This window comes from Anser anser, assembly GCF_964211835.1.
Source record: "Anser anser genome assembly, chromosome: 6".
Taxonomy (NCBI): Eukaryota; Metazoa; Chordata; class Aves; order Anseriformes; family Anatidae; genus Anser; species Anser anser.
Window position 1 is genome coordinate 10,164,374 of NC_139726.1, and position 19,743 is coordinate 10,184,116.

The window sequence follows — 19,743 nt, forward strand, 5'->3', positions numbered from 1 at the left end:
CATGGAGAGGGCTTCTTCTTGCTTTAAATATCGGGGGGTTCCCCCCCCCCGTCCCCCTTCCTTCCCCCTCCCTTCCCCTCCCCTGTCCCCCCCCCCCATTCATTGCGCCCCAGCCCCAAAGCTCCCATCCTCTCCCTCGTAACTGAGCTCCCGGCATCTCTTCGAGGCGCTTCCCAGTCTTCAGGCGCCGTGCCGAGGCGGCTGACCCAGCGAGGAAGGGCTGAGGAGGCAAAGGGAGCTCGGCCAGCCGGCAGGGTGAGGGGGTCTGGGGGACAGGAGGGACGCGCGAGGGGGGGGGGCGGCGGCAGGAAGAAACTGCAGCACGGAACGGGGCCAGGAGTGAATTTCATTGATTGCAAAAACTCCACAGCCACCCAGTAGCACAACTCAAATCAGACAGGGAAAAACAGGTATCGCCCGACGCCGTGCTCCAGCAGTGATATGCAAGATGCCAACAGGCTGCAGAAGGGGTCCCTCCGCTTCACAGCTGCTCCCGTCCCCTTGCTGCTCCGCCCTCCCCTCCGAAGACCCCTCGCCCTCCCCTAGCCCCTGAGAGCCGTGTCCGACGGTGCTCCCCATCCCTCCCCCCAAACTAAACCAATGGGAGTTAAAATTATTTACACTTTTAGCCATTTAAAAACCCAATAAAATAAGATTGCATATGTCCTACTGGGGATTTGGGTATTAGCAGCAGCTACAGCTAGCTCGGTACTCTGCGTGCAAAACGAAAGACAAACAGAAGACAGACCAAAATACTGCACCATTACTAGGAAGCGTTTGCTGGGGTTGGTGTTTCGATTGTGGCGTAAGGCTTCTAGGAGCCGGCTCCTCCCCAGCCGCGGGGCAGGGGCGTCTCCCGCTCAGCCAGCGAAGGCCGGGCTCTAGAAGGATGGAAAGGATTCGTTATTCCAGACACAGCACATTAACACTGACGCGTTTCCATCCCAGTCAACACAAACATCTAAAACCCGCTGCGCGTTCGCCACGTGAGCTCTTCCTTCTTTCCAGTGACGATGGAGATCAAGGGGACGCGTGAAGAAGACCTAAGACATAGACGCTGCTGTCATCACTGCCTCCTCCTCGTCTCCTTGCTTTGGCAGCTCAGCGAGTGCGGGAGAGGGGGAAGCCGGAGCCGGAGCAGCAGGAGACTCTTGAGCTTCCTGCTCCTCCCCAAGCCCCAGCTCTACATCCATTTGCTCCAGCTCCCTCTGATCCAGTAGCTCAAAGTCTTCCGCTTCCTCCTCGTCCTCCGGTGAAGCCGCTGTCTCCGTCTCCACCGCTTCGGTCTCTGACAGCTGCGCTTGGAAGCTCAGTTTCTCTTCAGGCTCAGTGGGGAGGAACTCGGAGAGGGAGGGCCCCTCGCTGGCCTCCGAGGACCGCAGCAGGGCAGAGAGGGTGTTCTGCACTGCCGTGGTAATGGCAGTGGTGACGATCTCCTCGCTCAGCGTGTCAATGCAGATGCCCAGGCCCGGCGCAGGGACAGTCTCTGGCTCCGCGTTGCCTCCTGCCACTTGCCCGCTCCCGTTGAAGTGCGTATTTACAAAATGGAGAGGAGACGCGAGGCGAAGGATGGAGAGGTCGGAGTCCGCAGCCTCCTTCTCTGCCGAGTCCAGCTCACGGGCAGCGTGGGCAAGCTCGGGACCCAGAGGCACACCAAATGCATCTTCATCGCTCTGTGGTCCCAGATCTCTGGAATGATATTCTTCCACGGAGGGAAACTCTGCCAGGTCCTTGGAAAACGACTCCTCTGGCTCACTGTGCAGACTCTGCTGATCCAGGTCTGGAAGGCACCAGCATTAACATCAGCATTAAGGCACGGGTCACCTTGTCTTGACCCAGAGCACTGACATCTCCCATCTACCTGCTCCCAGCTGACACATTAGGGCTTGTTTTTAAGCCTTCTCCCAGCTCTGGGAGCACAGCAGGAAGGCGTCTGCAGTTATTCCCTTCTCCTAGTGGCACAACTCACCTACAGCGTTCTCTTTTTTCAATCTGTTCTATGTGCTCTGTGCCGAGGGAAGACCAGCTTCCCCAGCTCACACTGCATCTAGAGCACTCCACTAAAACCCATGGGCTCAGGGAAATCCCCCTGCAAACAGCTGGGTTCTCTCCCTGTCCTCCCATTCAGAGGAACAGTTGTTCTGGGACAGGACACCCAGGGGAAGGGAGGCAGCAAACTGTCCCGTCATATACCTTCAGAAACGTCCGTCAGCTGTGGGGTGGTAGCCCTTGAGACAGAAAAGCCCCCGCTCTCCAGGATGGAAGCCTCCTCATCAGAGAGCTCAGAATCTGTGATCGACAGTGCCAGGGCAGTTTTCTTCACATCCACCTGCATGGGATGAAAGAGGGACATGTTCCTGGATGTGTGACTACCAGTGCAAACCAGAGCTTCCAGGCAGAAGGCTGGAAAGACTCTGCGCAGGGACAGTATGATAGCAGGAGGGATCTGGGCAAAGCGCTCACTGCATTGCCAGCGAGGGTCAATCTTAAATCACTGGCTTTCCTGCAGTAATTCATTGCCTGAAGCTTTGCCTGCTCTCAGTGAAGAGCCTGAAAGAGCCAGAACAAGATGGGATCATCCTGCAGGAGTATAAGAAGGCTTCAATCCTTCTCATGGCAACGTCAAAGAGCAAAATACCCCTTCCCTCTTACTTCCACACTAGGCCCAAAGAAGTCTTCTACACGTAGCAGTGGTTCAAGTATCTGCATTCCTTTGGAAGCTAAAGCTTCCCACCTCACAGCCCCAGCTCCATGCCCAAACTCCTGCAAAGGCAGACACTGGGCCCATTTCTGTGGTGCATGCATAGAAGGGTCCCACCCAGTCTGAGCTGAGAGCAGGGGACTGCGTAAGACTGCTCTAGCACTGCTCATCTTCTTCTTCTAGTAGTGAGCAGAAGGGAAGCCTCCTGCACATGACACAGGGCAGCTGATTTCTTCAGGAGACTTCTGTCTTCTCTGAGCGTGAAGCATAAGCGTCAAGGCAATTCTGCAGGTCTGCAGGTGCCTGGAGCATTGCTCCCCCCATCCTGCCTCACCAGCCCTGGAACACTAAATTCTCAACACCCGGATCGGAGACAGTGTCCTTCATCAGACCAGCACCCTTCTCCCTCGGGATTCTTCGAAGTGACTTGTTGCTCTGCTGGTTAATATTGTGGCTGCAGTTGGACCACACCTTGGTCCTCAACCTGCAGCAGCCCAGAGAGGAGGGGCTGGTTCCTGCATAGCTCTGCTGTGCTCTTACCACTGGGGAGAAGCCTGACAGCTCTGCCTCGCTCTCACTCTCCGTCTCTGCCGTTGGCTCATCACCTGCTGCAGGCTCACTCTTCCCTTGGCGCTCTATGAGGAAAAGAAGAAAGGCTTTCCATGAGACTGAAAGAATTTTTTATACATCACTCACCCACTACTTCTCCGTAAAACCATGCGGGTTTCCCAGAACCTAAGAGTTCCTAGAAACAATTAAAATTTGCTGCTCTAGTTTGCTGTTCCCAGGACAACAGGCACTTACCCGCCCAGTTACTCTCCCCCAGACCCTCAAGTTTCAGCCTGTTTTCCCCTGCTCTGTTGGAGCCTTTCAACACAAACTGGTGTCAGACATTGCTCTCCCCTTGTCCCTTTGCTAGGGCTCCACCCTGGGAGCACAGCGCCAGGAGGAGTCAGAGGGAAGGTGAGTCCTTACTCTTCTTCTCATGCTTGTGGTGCAGCGTCTCTGCCTTCATACTGTAGTCCAGTTTCATCAGGACAGGCTCCAATCGCGTGTACATCCTCTGGATCAGCTCGTGATAGACCACCAATGGCCAGAGAAGAATGCTGAGCACTGCAAACACAGGACGCCGGGAGCGTGAAACAGACCAAGCACGACGCAGCAAATTCACGGGGCGCCAGCAACTCTGCATCGCGGGAAGCGCAGCTGAACGGGATTTGCTTTCCATCTGACTGCCTAAAATCCTCACCCTTGGCTAGTCATTCCAAAGCAGCTTAATTGGACAGGTTTTCTTAACCAATCCCTGTCCTCCTTCATGTTGCGCTACAGATTTTTGTTGAGGTGAAGCACAAGCCCTCCGCTTCAGCCACTGTGTCTCAGCTCAAACATGCAACAAAGGCCCTGAAATGGGGCATTTACAACTGAAAGTCGCTGAAACCTTTAGAAGGGGAGCAGCACAGAGCTCGTATATAGATGCGCTAGCAGCAGAGCACCCGAACCATCTTCAGAGTTAGCAGGGAATCATAATGCAGTTAAAAAAGCCTCATTTGCTAAGCATGCGGTTTCTTTAAAAACTCTCTCGATATGGGTTTGCCCACTCTCGGGAATGAGAAACTGCAGCTGTCTGCTTCTCTAGGACCTCACCAGCACAGCCCCGTGGGTAGAAGAAGAGGAAAGCGATGTTTTAATGGTGGCTCCCTCTCCTGCCTTTGCAGTTGTACTGCATGCGCACACCTAAAGCGAGACTTCCCAGAGCTCCCTGCTTGTATTGATTTGTCATCTAGCGCAGATGCCCGCAAGAAAACCACATGGACGCTTCTACCAGAGAATCAACAGCACAGTTAGGTCATGTTTCAGCTTAAGTCACGAGGGAGAGCTGCTTATACTCACAAATGATGTAGGAGATCATTATGCCTGGAACATAGTGTCCAACTACAGCCAGAATCAGGCAGCCCGAACAGACACTCATGCAGAACTGAAGGAAGAGAGGAACAAAGAGAAGTGACAAGAGGCAGAGATACATCTACGCAACCCGTGCAGGAAACCCAGCTAGAGCAAAGAGAGGGATGCTCCTTACAAAGTCAGCACACCAGCCCTCCCCTCCTGCCCCTGCCAAAAGCAGTTGAAACCGTTTGTTCTCTTGCCCAGCCTTGCACTGAGTACATTCAAACGCTGGTTGTCACAACTCAGACAGGCTGGCTGGGTTAAGCTGGAAGCATTAGAGGTTCAAGCACAGAAAGACCAAGGTAACCCGAGACCCCAGTAAAATGATTCAAAACTTTTATCGGACGCTTCTTTCTGAACTAAACGGTGTTCCTCGAGGCTAGGGTGGGATATCACAAACTGGCATTTTAGAGCACATCTCCTCTGCAGAGTTCAGCATTTTCAGAAAAGCCCATACTGTCCTGACAGAGCCGGAAAGCTGTTACGGAGTCACCAGATGACGTGCCACTGCTACGCAATAAACCAGCTGGCAAAAGCAGCAGCAGAACCCACACTCCCACCAGGCCAGGCTCTTCCTCCTCCGGAAAAAGTGGAAGCATAACGGTGCACCCCTGCCGGCTTGTCCTGCGTTCTCCTGGGGACGGGGAGAAGGGAGAACAGGCACCCTGCACGCCAGGGTACGGGTTAAGATCCTGACTACATCCAGCAATAAAGAGGTTTGTTCATAACGGAGAGGCCCTACAAAAGCTAGGGCCCTCGAAGGGCTTTGCTTCCTACTGTCGTAGTCCCCTACCAGCTGTCGTTGGGACAGCGCTTTAACAGCAGAGCAATCAACAGAGACAAAAGCCCACTCCTGGCGCCCTGGACCCCAGCAATTCGACATAATCCTCGTGGCTCAGCTGTCCTATTTTTGTGCTAAGGTAACTCTTGTCTACAAACCTTTTCCAAACAGCACGTCACAGCCATCACGGCTCATGACCAGTTTCCACGCACTCGGGAGCACTGCTGCATGTGGGCTTGGCTAGCTACAGTCTGCCAAATGGGCAGGACCAGCTTACAGGGTTGAGTGGAGCCTACGAGAGGGGCAGAGCCTGGAGGCTCCCCTTTCTTCCTCCTACTCCCAGTCTAAGAGCTTTCTTTGCACACTAAGAAATAAAAATAAGCCTAGTTAGCCATTCACAGAAGGCACTGAGTTCTGCTCCAGTTTACAAACACTGGAAGCCAATCACTCGTTATTTAAGCTTCCCGTGGCACAGAGTCTGAAAGGAAGGAACAGCAAACGTTAAGCAGGGATAGCAATTGTAAAAACATTGATTTGACATTCCTCCACCTCCTAGGCAATGGAAAGAAAAGCCCCTGCACAGAAGAGTAGGTATCTCCAGCTTACCTTGGCAGGATTTTGCCTCTTGTACTGTAGCAGTTCCTGCAGGTACAGCCTGAAGGTGACCCAGCTCTCTGCCAGGCAGTGGCACAGCTCAGGGACACTGAGCAGGTGAGGCTGTGCCCCTGAAGTCACCCCCTCACTAGAGACAGACAAGAGCAAGAAGACAACCTTTGAACACGATCTGCTCGGTTTGGGGGTACAGCCGCACAGGGAAGTGGAGATCCCTACCCGAGGCTTGGCAATACCGACTGCATCTGCAGCTGAACTCTGGAAGACGCTTGATTTGTAGGCATGTTTTGCTTTTAACCAGGAAGAGAGCCAAGAGACAGCTGAGCCAAGCAGCAGACACCATGCCACAGCATTCCCATGCCACAGGCCCAAGACGCACGGCAGTTTTTGCTCCAAGCCACACAGACAGAAGCGCTGGAGGTGGAACCAGTTACGTGGCCTTCTCTGGCACCAGGTCCGAGGTGAGGGAAGTGCAGTGCTCGGACCTGTAACCGCGGCCAAGCATGGGCTGCAAGCTACGCTGCCACAGGCAGCACTTAGAGCCTGCAAAAGTCAGTCTCAGGGATTTCCTTCTCTCTGGAGGATTCTTAAAACAGTCCAGGATAGATCCAGGAAAGAAACCTGAGAGGTCCTAACATCAGAAGCACCTGAGCTTTATTGCCACTTCAAGAACATTAACTTTCCCCCCGACTCTCCAACTGTGGCTCCTGAGCTGCTAAACAGCCGCCAGCGCGGGAGAAACCCCTACCAAGGTTTCACGGAAGGAGCCATGCAGTCTACTGACAACAGCAAAGAGGGCAGGTGAGACCACCGCACCGAGTTAAGGCATCTCCACTCTCCCCTTTCACCACGGAGCACGTTACTGAGCTTACCTGTCCCCTCCTGGCTCCTCCGATGGCTGTGCTGTAGGGAGAACAGAGATCGGTCAGCCAAGTGAAAAATAAAACCTGACATTTTTACCACTCGAGCAGAGCACAGCTGGAAACGCGTCGCCTTTAGCCAGGGACGCACCCTGGGGACCTTCTCCGTGCTCTCAAGCAAGCAGGAATCACTGGTGTGCAGTTTGCACCGCGCAGGCTTCAGTGAAGTCTGAAGCCCCACACACCTGGGCAGCGCCGTCCCCTTGGGATGCGGAGCCATCCCTGGAGACAACCGCAGCTGCCCAGCCCCTGTCATCCACACAGGACTGCCAGCACCACCCGAGCTGGGCAGCACGCCGGCTCCCTCCCCGGAGCTCCACGCGGAGCTGCCTTTCCCTCCGACCAGCCCACAGTCCCTGGCAGGATGCTGCGTACAAATGCCAGAGATCTCCCTGCTGCCTCTGCCCTTTCCCGTGGAATTAAGTACCAAATAGCAGCCTCATGCATAATTATCTAATTTTAGGGCTCTTTTGTCTCCTGACGGCCCTCCGTGCCAGCAAGGCACGGATATAACTACCCTGCTAAGTCTGGGTAAGAAAGCTTCTCCCATTCCTCTCTGCGTCCTAGCCAGCAATGATCAAACAGGGGCTCCACGCAGCGCTGAAGGGAGGAGCGGTGCTTCAATGGCAGAGGTCACATGTGATTATGCTCTGCTTCTAGATGTACAGGGGGAAAAAAAAAATCCCAAATATTTCTGTGACAACTGGGACTCATAAGCCTGGCTGCCTGTGGATTTGGGTGTCCCGACGACGAGTGCCTAAGGACGTACAGGGCCCAGAGTTCTTCCAGCAGCAGAATCTTTACGAGGATCCCCGTAACAAGGCCTTGGTGATGTTGTGAAGGCCTCTCAAGGTCCACCCAACGAGGGCTTAAAAACGCGACATGAGCAAAAAGGGGTTTGGAGCCTCCCTGGAGCCACCAGCAGGCGACAGGCCCGAGAGCGGCAGCGACTTCCCCAAGGAAAGCGGGCCCCGTCGCCATTTTCCCAAGGCGGAGGACGCCGGGCCAAGTATGTCGGACTCCTCCTATCGCCGCAGGCACCGCACCAGTGCAGTGGAGCGGGAGGCCATCCGCAGAGGGGAGGAGGCAATTCTTTGAGAGCGTGACCCAGATTTCCAGTAATCGGGCCTGACAAGAGGGAGCCAACCGCCCTCGGCCCGGGCTGCCCAGCCCGTGCCTGCCCGGCGTGGCTGCCCAGGCAGCCAAAAAGCACCGCTCACAGCAGGCGTCTGGCCTCTGCGTGAGGAAAGAGTGTCGTGGATGCAGCTGCACCCCTATGGGGCACTCGCTTCTCTCTCACAACCGCCGCTGCTGTGCTCTGTTATTGCGCGCCGGAGTCTAAAGCTGCTTAATGGCAGCGCGCAGCAATCCAGCCGTATCTCAGAGCCTCATCTTTCATCTGCAATAAAGCACCAAAGAAATTGCATTTGGCATCCGCCCAGCTGCGACTGCTGGCTACGCCGGTTGTACCAGCTACCGAGCGAGGCGCGGGGATGCTCGCCGCGAGCAGGGTGGCACAGAGCTCCTCTCCTCTCGGACTGCCTGCCTCAGTCCGAGCCATCCAAAATATGCCAGCAGAGGGAGCGAAACGGTTCTCAGCCGCTTCCGAAGGCTTCAGAGAGACTTTTGGGAGCTGCAGAGCGTTCCAGCGGGCTGCAGAGCGCTCACGTGATTTAACCTCCCTGGCAAAACGCGGCCTGTCATTAAAGCCGGCAGCGCCTCGCTTCCTGCGAGAGCGTAACCTGCCCGCTGCCCAGCTGGAGGGACACTACGACCACCACAAATCCGGAGCTTGCTTAGGTGAGGCCTAACTCCAACCCGTGCCGCAACACCGCCTAGCCGCAGGACGATCGGGCCAGCGAGCACAACACCCAGCCGGCCTCCCCCCGTCAATAACCGGCTGCAACCTCGCTGTCAGCATTTCGCAGCGGGCCGCGGATTAATACGAACCGCTTGACACACACCAGACTCTGCTGGGAGAGAGCAGCCAGCCACGCAGGAGTTTAAGTTACACGGTGGTACTGACAAATCGTCGCCGACGGATTCCTTGGCTCTCGCAGGTTTTCAACGCTTCCCCAGGCAGCGTTCTTCACCCGTGTGCGCGCTTTAGCTAGAAAGCAGGGGCCCTTTTTAAGGAGTGCCAGCATCCAACTGCAACGCAGCCATCGCTGGAGCTCTTCTACGCTAAACTCTCACTGAACCACAGCTGCCGAACGACAAGGCTACGAAAACCATCCCTGCTTGATAGCTATTTCAGGAGAAAACAGGAGGTGCTTCCCAAGTCCCTGAACGATATTTAGGTGGAACCCCACACAGTGGTGACTACACATGGAGAAAATACCCTGCATTCAGGCTGAAAATATGCAGTCCTGTCCGACAGGACCTGTAAAGGTGGTGCACCTCAGTGCTATTAGCGTGCCCCCGATCACAAAGCGTGAGTAACTGCAAAATATATGCTGAGGTTTTAGCATTCCTTCAGAAGTGATGTTATAAGCAGTCACCTGAGAGACGCAGAACTGCCACAAGCTGAGGTTTGTGTATATACGTGCCAGTTCTTCAAGGTGTGGTACTGACCTACTTCCAAAATGCTCCTGGAAAGGCTTACAGGAAGCACTGAGGAGGAAAGCCACAACGCTACAGCCCTGCTTCAGTGGGAGTCACACAAAAACCCCTAAGTATTTAGCAGGGTCAATTCCACAGGAGGCCCCTCAGGAACGCAGAACACTGCCCCTTCCTTGTGGAGGCTGGGGAAACGTGGTCTAGTGGACTCTGCCGAAACTGGGGCCGTGACCTAGCCAGGTACGCCAGAAAGGTGTCCCCGTTCTTTGCTTTCAGCAGCTGGGAAGCTGCAAGGAGCCAGAAGGGAGTGAAGCGCAGGGAAAAGCACCACTGAGGAGCAGCTCAGCAGGATGTGCACTGACTTCTTACAGAGCTGGTGTCACAGGAACTCCTGGTGGAACTCCCGGCTTTGTGCGTTGCTTTTTTTATGTGCCTTTGTTGTTTTTGGTTTGTTGTTCTTTCCATTCCTCGCTGCTCTGTATCACACAAACGGATTTCAGTACGGATTTCCTATTCCCTCTGTGACAGCACAACTTTTATAGGCCTGGTGCTTTCTGGAGTGATTCTACCCCTACCTGCCTCAATAACACCATTCTGTACGGGACACCAAGCCTTTGCATTTCTGGCCACGTTTCAAGCGAGATGTTTTGGGTTGGCTTTAAACTATTCCCTTAAAAAAACAATGTGAATAAGCAGGAAATTAAATTGGCCATTCCAGTTTGGCTGCCTAGTTACCTCAACCACACAAAGCAAACAGTTTTGAGACTACAGCTGAAACGTATCTAATCTTATCAGGACTTCTGTGAAAGCACCCTTTAAGTCAGTACCCTTCTAGGTCAAATAAAGGGCACCTTACAAACACGCATATAGAGGGGCTTTCATTCAGAAACCCTCCCCAGAGCAGAGGGGCAAGGATGGAGGGCCCCAAGCTGCCTTTGAACAGCAGCAGTAGGCAGGTCTAAGTCCAGTTGTTTAAAAATAAACTCCGGTGAAGGAGGCACTCGAAGCAGACAGCAGCCTGCCGTGCCTATCGTCGCTTTGAGACTACTCCTCTCGTCGCTTTTGTGCCTGACGTTGGCAAAGACCCTTCAATAAAAGGGGGAGATAAGCCAGATTGGGCTCCCTGATTAGCCGGAGGCCAGGTGCCGCGCAGCACAGCACAATACGCCGACTGTCCCGGACCTCACCGCCCGCTCTGCTACCTGCCGCCAGGGGAAGCGGCTCTCAGCTGCTCTGCCTCTCTTAGGGCGCGAGCCCACGCTGCGCTTAACCAGCACCAGCGTAATTCAAGCCCTCCGTTTCCTTCCCCCAGCTCAGGGCTGAAACGCTCATTCTCCGTGACACCTGCAGGAGAGGAAGGATGCAGCAGAAACACTGCATCATCCCTGTCACCAGCCTCCCTGACACGCTAGCCTGGGCGCCCTTAGTCATGCTCACCAGGAACTACTGGCAGCGCTGCGAGCAATTCTGTCAGTCCTCAAGGGCTCGGCACGCTGCTTTCCACAGGCAAAGGCTTGCCCAGGGGGTGCCTGCTGGTACTCTGACACAAACAGCGGCAAAGCCTGCGGTTACAGCAGGAACAGGGCTCTAGGAGAGCCAGGAAAGGGCCGGCTGCGGCCACGAGACCTGTGTCGCTAGCTCCATTACCTACCTGAGAAGTCAAACAAGAACCTGGGCTTCCACCTCTCCAGCAAGAGGATGCCAAGGAGGGACATGCTGAGGAGAAAGAGGGGCCTCAGGGAAGTGGAGGAAAACAACCTAGAAATCAAACGAGAAACGGTTAGCTGGGGGAAGCGAGCAGATCCGGCTCAGCGCAGGGCCGAGCAGACACATCCGACCGCCACGGAGCGATGCAGCGAGCGCTGTATCACCCCCCCGCCCCCGGGCGCTGTCAAATGGCGCCTTTGCCCACGACCAGACAGCTGCCTGCCCGCCTGCCATCTCCCGGCACTCTCCTCCCCTGCTGCCGAGCTCCTCCTCCAGTTGTAAAACACGGCTACCGCTCCCTTGTACTAGTACGAGTCCCTCCAAATCCTCAAGGTGGAGGCTCCAGATAACGTAAACATGAACCGCCGTGGCAGGCGCTGCAGAAGGCTGCCCGGGAATCGGCCTCCTTTCTGGAAACGCGCGGCCCGTTTCTCCTCGCCAGGCCCAGCACCGCCCCCAGGTAGCGCCAAAGCAGCCCCTGCACCTGCTCCGAGGGGCCCGCTCTTTCGCCACGAGCCTCTCCCCGTTTATTCGGGGCCCAGCACTTAACCGGCTTAGTCGCTCACTTGACTCTTATCGTAAAACCTTTCACGGCCCTCACCAACACGTCGGCCCGAGCCCAGCGCCAGCTCACACAGCGCTCACGCAGCCGTGCCATCCCAAAGAGCCCACCTCCCCACTTCCTAACGTTATCTGTGACATCTGACTTCACGAATTCAGCGGCGGAGGTCCCGGGCGGCCGTCCGCATTCCCCCTTTTCTCCGAGGGGAACGCCAGCGCTTCCCTCCAGCACCCAGCTGCTTTGAAGGCACCCCCAGAAACAACCACCAGGGAAACGCCTTCGCCCTCCGTCCAGCGACAAGAGCTCCTCTCCGGGAAGGAAGGGCAGCTCCACTGCTTCACCTTCCCCCTCTCCAACGAGCACGCGTCTAAAACTGACACCAAACACACCAAGAACTGGAGAGCGCGTGCAGTGCAACGAGGGCTGCGCTCCACAAGAAGCCACGGCCGGCTGCAGGGGGCTCAGGGCCACGCGTCCCACCGAGGACACCCACACGCCGTCCGGCGACACGCCGTGACCCGAACAACAAAGTTTTCGTCCTTTCTCGTGGGACAGCCGTTCTGTAGCCGACCACGTCAGCTCCGGAAGAACTTCCTCCCGTTCCTCTTTGTTCGTGGGTTTCAGATGAAGGACGCTGGCCGAATCCTCCACGGGACTGGAAATAATTCCTCCCCATCCACGGTTTTCAAACCTCTCTCCGCCGTCGCCTATTCCGTATTTCTCTCCCAACCCTCTGGCCCAACCCTTTAGCCATCGCCCGTTGACCACCCCTGCGGTCTCAGGGCGCTCGTCTCCCCCCTCCCGCTAACTTCAAAGCCCCCTCTCCCTCCTTCCAGTCGCCCGGCACCGGTTCAGCACCAGAAAACCGTACGGATGAGGGGGGCAGAGCAGAGGCAGCCCCTTCCGCGCAGCCCTCCAGCTCCGGCCTCGGCTCCTGCCCCCTGCCTGCCCCCCCCGCAGCCAGCCCCCGGCTCCTTCCCGGGCCGGCCGTGCCCGTTTTCACGGGGGTCCCGCCGAGGAGCGGGCTGAGCCGTCCTCCCCCTCCGCAGCCTCATCCCCGCTGCCTCCATCCGTCCGGCGGGGTGGACGGGCAACACCACCTGCGCTTCCAAAGCACCGTTTGGGGGGGGGGGGGGGGGGGAACGAAGCGAAAACCAGCAGTTAATTTTAAAAATAAAGACCGAATTGAAGCAGAAACGGGCCTGCGGGGTGCCCCGGGGGGTATCCGGGAGGTGTCCCGGGGGTGCCTTGGGGGTATCCAGGGGTGGCCGGGGGGTACCCAGCGATATCGGGGGTGCCCCAGGGGTATCGGGGGGGGTCCCGGGGGTACCCGGGGATATCAGGGGGTGTCCTGGGGCTATCTGGGGGTATCCGGGGGTGCACCGGGGGTGTCTGGGGAGGGGGTCCCGGGGGTAACTGGGGGGGTCCCGGAGATATCCGGGGGTGTCCCGGGGGTAGCCGGGGGGATCCTGGGGGTATCCGGGGGTGCCCCGGGGGTATCGGGGGGGGTCCTAGGGGTATCGGGGGTGCCCTGATGGTGTCCAGAGGTGCCCTGATGGTATCCGGGGGTGCCCTGCGGGTACCCGGGGGTGCCCCGGGGGTACCCATGGGTGTCCCGGTCCCGTCCCCGTGGTGTCCCGGTGCCCCCCACCCCCTTTCGCTCACCAGAGGCCCCCTCCGAGCGCGGCGGCGGTAAGCAGGCTGTGCAGCGGCCTCTCCCACACCAGCAGCCGCTGCGCCGCCGCCAGCGCCGCCTCCCAGCCCCGCAGCCGCTGCCGCAGCGCCGCCGCCAAGCGCGCCGCCGCCGCCGCCGCCGCTTCCTCCTCCTCCTCCTCCTCCTCGGCCGCCGCCGCCACCGCCGCCGCTTCCTGCCCCTCGTCGGCCCGGGCGCTCGCCATGGCTGCGGGGGGGCAGCGGCGGGCGGGCGGCGGGACCGGGCGGCGCCGCCTCACCGGGACCGGCGGCCGCTGGCGCCGCGCGCATGCGCAGCCCCGGTAACGGCGGCGGCGGCGGCGGTGGGTGGGTGGGATGGGGTGGGGGGGGGTGCGCGTGCGCCGTGCGAGCGGCGGCGCGGAGCCGTGTGCGCAGGCGCGGGGGGGGCGGAAGTGGAAGGGGAAGGGGAAGGGAGGAGGCGGCGGAGGGGTGAGGGCCCGGGATGGAGCTGGGCGGGCTGCTGCTGGACGAGGAGGGCGCCTTCTCCCTCAGCGGCTTCCAGGAGTTCACGGTGAGGCCTCGCGGCGGGACAGCGGGAGCCCTGCGGGGCCCTGGGCCCCTCACAGGGACGGGGGTGTCCGCCCGGTGATGTAGGCCTCGGGGGGGGGGGGTCGGGCCTCAGGGGGCGTTCGCCTCGCGTTTGTGTTCGCCTCACGTCTCTCTTCCCCTCACGTTTCTCTTCTCGAGGCTTTCCTCAGCTTTCTTGTCTCTTTTTTTCCTCTTCCAGTTCCTTCCCCGGCACCAGCAGCTGAGCGAGAGGGTGCGCAAGCGGCTCTACTATGGCTGGGATAAGGACTGCGGCCTGGACAACCTCTCCAGCCCCGTGGCGGGTGAGCGCCGGGCGGGAGCGCTGAGGCAGCAGGCCTGGAGGTAGCCCAGGGGCCGGGAACAACAGGCACCTGCTTCCTCCCCTGTGCCAAGTCCCCCCCCGGCTGGCCTCCTCGCTGCAGGCAGCACAGCAGGAAGGGTGCCAGGGCCTCGCAGCCCTCCTTGTTTGTTTTATTGCTGTGGCAGCTCGCTGGCTTGCAGAGTCCTTCGGGTTGCTCGGCAATGAGGGCTGCGTCCCTGTCCCTAATCCCTGGCCCTTTGACAAGTCCTCGCGCTCCCCGAAATACCGGGGCAGCAGAGGGATGAGGAGCGCCTGCTGTGTGGCTGGCTTTCCTCCTGTTGCTCCAGGAGTGCTTGAGGGAGCAGAAGGGTGGTGCTGGGTTGAGGCTCAGGTGATGGGGGAGAGGGGCCGTCGAGGGGAAGCAGTGGTTTGCTGGAGCGGTTTTGCAGTGGGGTCACGTTGCTGTTTCTGTCAGCTGTGTGGGCACTGCCGGGAGTCACGGTGGCTGACACACGCAGCGCCACAAGGGCACGAGGCCCTTCCCCGGGGCTGACTTCATGCCCCGGTGCAGGACGGGACTACTCTGCGGACGCTGCCAGCGTTGGAAGTTCAAAGGGCGCATTCTCGGAAGGCGCTGTTAAGGGCTGTTAACTCTCGAGACCGCCTCTAGCCCAGGAAATGCCTCAGCTCCGGCAGCTAGGGAGGGGGGGAGGAAGACGTGCGGGGAATATCAACGCGGGCTTACGGCCGTCCTCTGCTAGCTGCTGTCAAAAAGCAGGATGTGGGGGTACTGGGTCTATCGTGGTACAGCTGTGCTGCTGCTACGCGGGGAGTTTATGGCACAGCTCTTGAAATGAGGTAGGAGCAATCCCGGGGAGAGCCCAGACGAGCAGGATGGGCTAGGAAAGGGCTGCAGCACTGGGGGACAGTTGCAGGGGGATGCTGTGTGAGGAGAAAGGGGTAGAAAAGTGTTCTTTTTTTGAAAAGAAAAAAAGCATAATCTCCCTCAGCATGGTATGGCTGTGGGATGGGGCAGCGCTCGGCTGCTCTCTGGGGCGTGACGCTTCAAAGGCAGGGAGCTGCTGGCGTCGGGGTTGGAGCTGCGTCTGCTTGGCGGTGGCTGCCAGCAGTCGCGGGGCTTGACCGAGCCGGGAAGGTCCCTTTCAGCCCCGTGGTTTTGTGCTCGGTGATTGCCGCGGGCCCGCAGCCATTCTCTCCGCTGCCGAAGCGGTACAGAAAGGAGAGGCGTGGTGCGGTGCTTCCCCTGGGAGCTGGAAATGCCAGGCTGCTGGAAGGAGCTCTGTTCCCGGCCGTTCCCGGCAGCAGAATGGAGCTGGAGCTGCCTGTCAGAGACGCCCCCTGCCAAGCGGCAGCCCGTGGTGCTGCTAGGGCTGCTCCCAGCTGGTCCTGGCGCAGCGGGAAGCCAGACAGGAGCTGCTGCTGCCGCCCGTCTGCCAGCAGCCGTCAATCTCCGGCCTTTTTGGTGCCGGAGCGCTGAGGCACACGGCCGCGAGCGGGGCAAAACAGTCTGAGAGGAGGAGCTGCGGCGAGGGGAGGCCGCGTGGAGTCCCTTTTGTGGAGAGCACGAGGGGCTGAGGCACGAAAACGTGCGTGGTGACGCTGCCACGCGCCTGCCCTGCGCGGATCCTTGGCGCAGAGCCGCCTGTCCTGGCTGTGCTGCTCCTGCAGGAGCCTGCTCGCTGTCACGGCCTTCGGTCTTGGCTGGTTGGTACCCGCGAAGCCACACGGGAAATGAGGCGTGCCTGAAGCACGCCGTCCCGCCTGGAGCGAGCTCTCACGAGGCAAACGGGAGGCAGCTGGGCGTGCAGGTACGCCACAGCCCCGCTTCCGTGCCCTGGTAGTCCCTTTGCGCTCGCGGATGCACCGTAAAGGAAGCGCCGAGACTCGACGGGCTTGTGGGGGAAATGGGGAGGGGCGCAGGCGGCCTGAGCCGTGCGGGGCTAACCCTCCGTGCTGTTTCTCTGTCCTAGATATCGCTGTGGAGCTGCTGCAGAAAGTGGCTCCCAGCCCCATCCGCAGGCTCCAGAAGAAATACGTGTCTCACGTGTCTCGGTAAGAAGCAAAACCCGTCCCTCGCCGTCCCGTGGCAGCGCTGGGAGCTCTGGTTTCGCCGTGACTTGCTTCTGGGGCCGGCGCTGGCTCTGTGCTTACACACTTCTCGTACTTTTGCTGCAGCTGAAGGCAGCTGGCACGGAGCGGGCAAGGCTGGGACGTGCCGCAGCCACGAGCGCTGTCACCTGCCCGTGTGCCACACCTCCCCGTGCGGCTGCGTGGGGAGGGAACGGTCGAGTCGTGACGCGGTGGCTGGGACCTCTGCAGCCTGTAAATAACTTTTGGGATGGGTCCCGCCATGTCCCCACAGGGAAGCTTGCATCTCGCCCTGCTCCATGATGCTGGCGCTGGTTTATATTGAGAGACTCCGGCACCGGAACCCCGAATACCTCCAGCAGATCTCGTCTTCAGACCTCTTCCTGATCTCCATGGTGAGCGGCGCGGGCCGGGGCGTCAGTGGGTTGGAGGGAGGCCCGCGGGAGCGGACTGAAATCCCGTCCTTCGTGCCGTTTTTAGATGGTTGCCAGCAAGTACCTGTACGACGAGGGGGAGGAGGAGGAGGTGTTCAACGACGAGTGGGGAGCAGCAGGAAAGGTGGACGTCCAGACCATGAACACGCTGGAGATGAACTTCCTGAGTGCCATCGTAAGTGGGGCCGTCGCCGCGGCCCCTCGGTCTCACGGAGAGGGGGCAGGAGGTGTCGAGCGGAGCCTGGGTTTCTGCTCCTCCCTCAGCCCCGCGAGGGGCTGGAGAAAGATGTCTCCAGGTGCTGGGCGGCCTGGTCTGACTGCGCTGACCTGTCGCTGCCGTCCCCACAGGACTGGAGCCTCTACACAGACCCCCGGGAGCTGTTTGAAGTGCTGAGCTGGCTGGAAGGACGGTAGGTGTAGCCCCGAGCCTGCGGTAGGCTCTGCGGCTCCCTTCCGCAGCCGTGCTGCCTTGAGCGGGGTCTTCCCCAAGCCCACCTGGGCCGAAGCTCCTTCGGTGAGGAAGGTCCGTGCCACCTCCGTCGTTGCCTTTTTTCCCCCTGCAGCGTGGCAGAGAAGCAGGGCATGTGGCGCGGCTGGTTCACCTACACGGACCTGTGCGTCCTCATGGAGCAGTCCGCGTGGCAGCAAGCCTTGGGCCACTTCTACCAGCAAGTGCTGAAGGTAGGGGCGCTGGGGAGCGGCCGCTCGCAAGGGCGTAAAGCCCGGGAGGCGATGGGTCTGGGGCGGGACCTTCTTTTCAGCTTTTTAGTTTGGTTTTAGCCCTTGGGGGCTCTGGGCTAACCCTCGGCCTCCCCGCAGCTGGCCTGCCTCCTGGGCGTGGTGTACCTGACCGGCTTCGCCGCTCTCTTCGCCTCCGCCGCCGTTGTGCACCGGGCTGTGTGCACGAGGAGCGCCGGCCCCGCGGCCTTCCGCCCCGCGCCGTTCCCCGTGGGGGGCGGCTGCCAGCTGGCCGCCCGGCCGGCCCCAAACCCCAAGCGGGAGCAGCCCCGGCCCCAGCTGCCCGACAACGTCCCCCCAGGCGGCGGTGGCGGCAGCGGCACCCGCTGCCTGAGGGAGAACGAGACGGCCGAGGAGCCGCGGCGCGGCGGCGTCACGGCCACCGCACTCTACCTGTGGGGCAGCGTGATGACGGCTCTGTCCTACACCGAAGCGCCCGACCTAGCCCCGCACCGGAGCCCTCCGCAAGCCCCTCTGCGCAAAGTCCCCGGCGCCTGTGAGAGATCCAACCGCACCGCCCCTGCCGCAGCCCCCCGCCGGCATGGCCCCTTCGGACTTGCCGCGCTGCCGGCCCCTCCGGCGCTGCACTGCCGCGCCTGCTCGGCTGCTGCGGGCCCTGCGTGGGCCGCGGCCCCCGGCCGCGAGGACTGGCTGGCCCCCCCGGGGCTGGGGCAGTGCTCCTTGCACACAGCCCTGGATCTCGGCAGAATCAAGAGCTTCATTTTTCCCAGCTAGGAGCGCGGGGCGGCCCCTCTCCCCTCCCCTCCTAGCGTGGCACAACTCACTTCTTGCACTTCTGGGATCCCCGGTCCCTGGGGCTGCGCGGGGCTGGCGTCCCCCACCTTAATCCCAAACCAGCATTCGCGTGTCCCCCGCCCAGGGCAGGGGCGTCCTTCACTTTGGGTGCTGCGGAGCATTGGGGCCGTCGGGACAGGGTGGGGCGGAGTTGGGGTGCCGGAGGGTAGGAGCGGGGTGCCCTTGGGCTGGGACGATGCGGTGAAGGGGTGTTGTACATCGTCCTATAGCAGGTGGGAGGCCCTCGGTGGCGCTGGGCAGAGGTCGGTGTGTGGCGTGTGGGGTGCTGGGGCTGCGTGTGTGGGGCGGAGGGGTCGGGGCGGTGACCCCAGCGAGGGCACGGGGTGCCCTGGGAGGAGGCGAGGGGAGAGGAGGCGGAAGGAGGGGGAAGCGAGCAGCCCTACGCCAGGCTGGCCGCAGCAGCTCTTCTGTTGGGGCTGCCGGGCCGCTTCTCCCCAGGTAAGGGACGCGCCCCGCTGGGCTCGGAGGTGCGCTGGGGCTCAGCTTTGTCCTGTCCCAGGGGCCGCTTGGCAAGCGGGGTGTGCCGCGCCCCCCTCCCAAATCCCAGCTGCCCGCGGCCGCGAGCGGCGGCGCCTGACTGCTCCTCGGGGCGGGGGGACGGCACCCGCTTGCCGAGCGGCCCGGCTCGTTGCGCCCCTTCTTTTTACTGTGGATTTTACACCTCTTTTTTCACTCTTTTGTAGATGCCGATCTCTTCCAATAAAAGTAGTTCTCGCTGTGCGCCCGTCGTGTCCCGAGCCCCTCCGTGCTGGCGGCTCCTCGCTGGGGGTGCGTGGGCGCACCAGGCGCGTCCTAGCCGCTGGCAAACGAGCTCGGGAGAGCCAAGCCCTGTCCCGCAGGGCCCCAGAGGGCCCGGGCTCTGGTGGGGGGTGGGGGGACAGGAGGGACTGACGCCTGGGGAAGACAGGGGTGGTGGCAGAGGAGGTTCCCCGTCCGTGGGAATGCGTGGGCTCCGCTGCTCGCTGCCAGCCCTCCGGTTAATGAGTGAGCCGCGAGGGCTTCGCGCGGTCACCGTCGTGGTCGCTGCCCCGTGACAAAACACGGGCATCCCCCGCTCCTGCTGCCTGCAGAGCCCTCCCGCTCCCGGGAGCACGGGGCATGCGGTGGACACGCATCAGAGACTTCCCTGGGTGCCCACGGAGGGGAACGGCGGAAGCTGGGGATGCCCGTGCGGATTTTAACAGGCCCCCCGGGGCGCGATGGCAAAGAAGGGCCAGAGCAGGAGAGCCGGGAACGCTGTGCTGGGAGGGACAGCGCGGGCAGGGGCCGGAGGGTGCTGTTGGGGATGCTCCGAGTGCGTGAAGGAGGCGGCCGTGCT

General features: G+C 60.2%; 2 protein-coding genes across 2 annotated transcripts; one reads left to right on the top strand and one right to left on the bottom strand.

Moving 5' to 3' along the window:
• Positions 1 to 327: 327 nt before the first annotated feature.
• RETREG2 (reticulophagy regulator family member 2) lies at positions 328 to 13,786 on the bottom strand. Its single transcript, XM_083841221.1, has 9 exons — positions 13,452 to 13,786; positions 11,169 to 11,275; positions 6,911 to 6,941; positions 6,033 to 6,168; positions 4,592 to 4,676; positions 3,677 to 3,814; positions 3,242 to 3,336; positions 2,194 to 2,329; positions 328 to 1,780 (listed from the first exon to the last, which is right to left on the bottom strand). Exons 1-9 carry the CDS (start codon positions 13,682 to 13,684, stop codon positions 1,044 to 1,046), a joined length of 1,698 nt encoding a protein of 565 aa, XP_083697347.1. The 5' UTR covers positions 13,685 to 13,786; the 3' UTR covers positions 328 to 1,043.
• Positions 13,787 to 13,865: 79 nt separating this feature from the next.
• CNPPD1 (cyclin Pas1/PHO80 domain containing 1) lies at positions 13,866 to 19,146 on the top strand. The gene is made up of 8 exons (XM_083841222.1): positions 13,866 to 14,010; positions 14,227 to 14,329; positions 16,320 to 16,401; positions 16,712 to 16,832; positions 16,918 to 17,046; positions 17,220 to 17,281; positions 17,435 to 17,552; positions 17,691 to 19,146. Exons 1-8 carry the CDS (start codon positions 13,942 to 13,944, stop codon positions 18,342 to 18,344), a joined length of 1,338 nt encoding a protein of 445 aa, XP_083697348.1. The 5' UTR covers positions 13,866 to 13,941; the 3' UTR covers positions 18,345 to 19,146.
• Positions 19,147 to 19,743: the final 597 nt, after the last annotated feature.

Coding starts and splice junctions, on each gene's coding strand:
- RETREG2 (XM_083841221.1), bottom strand. CDS start 13,684: ATGGCGAGCGCCCGGGCCGACGAGGGGCAGGAAGCGGCGGCGGTGGCG. Junction 11,276..13,451: donor GCGCTCGGAGGGGGCCTCTG/GTGAGCGAAAGG, acceptor TTTGATTTCTAG/GTTGTTTTCCTCCACTTCCC. Junction 6,169..6,910: donor GAGGAGCCAGGAGGGGACAG/GTAAGCTCAGTA, acceptor GTCTGTCTCTAG/TGAGGGGGTGACTTCAGGGG.
- CNPPD1 (XM_083841222.1), top strand. CDS start 13,942: ATGGAGCTGGGCGGGCTGCTGCTGGACGAGGAGGGCGCCTTCTCCCTC. Junction 16,402..16,711: donor TACGTGTCTCACGTGTCTCG/GTAAGAAGCAAA, acceptor ATGTCCCCACAG/GGAAGCTTGCATCTCGCCCT. Junction 17,553..17,690: donor TCTACCAGCAAGTGCTGAAG/GTAGGGGCGCTG, acceptor GCCTCCCCGCAG/CTGGCCTGCCTCCTGGGCGT.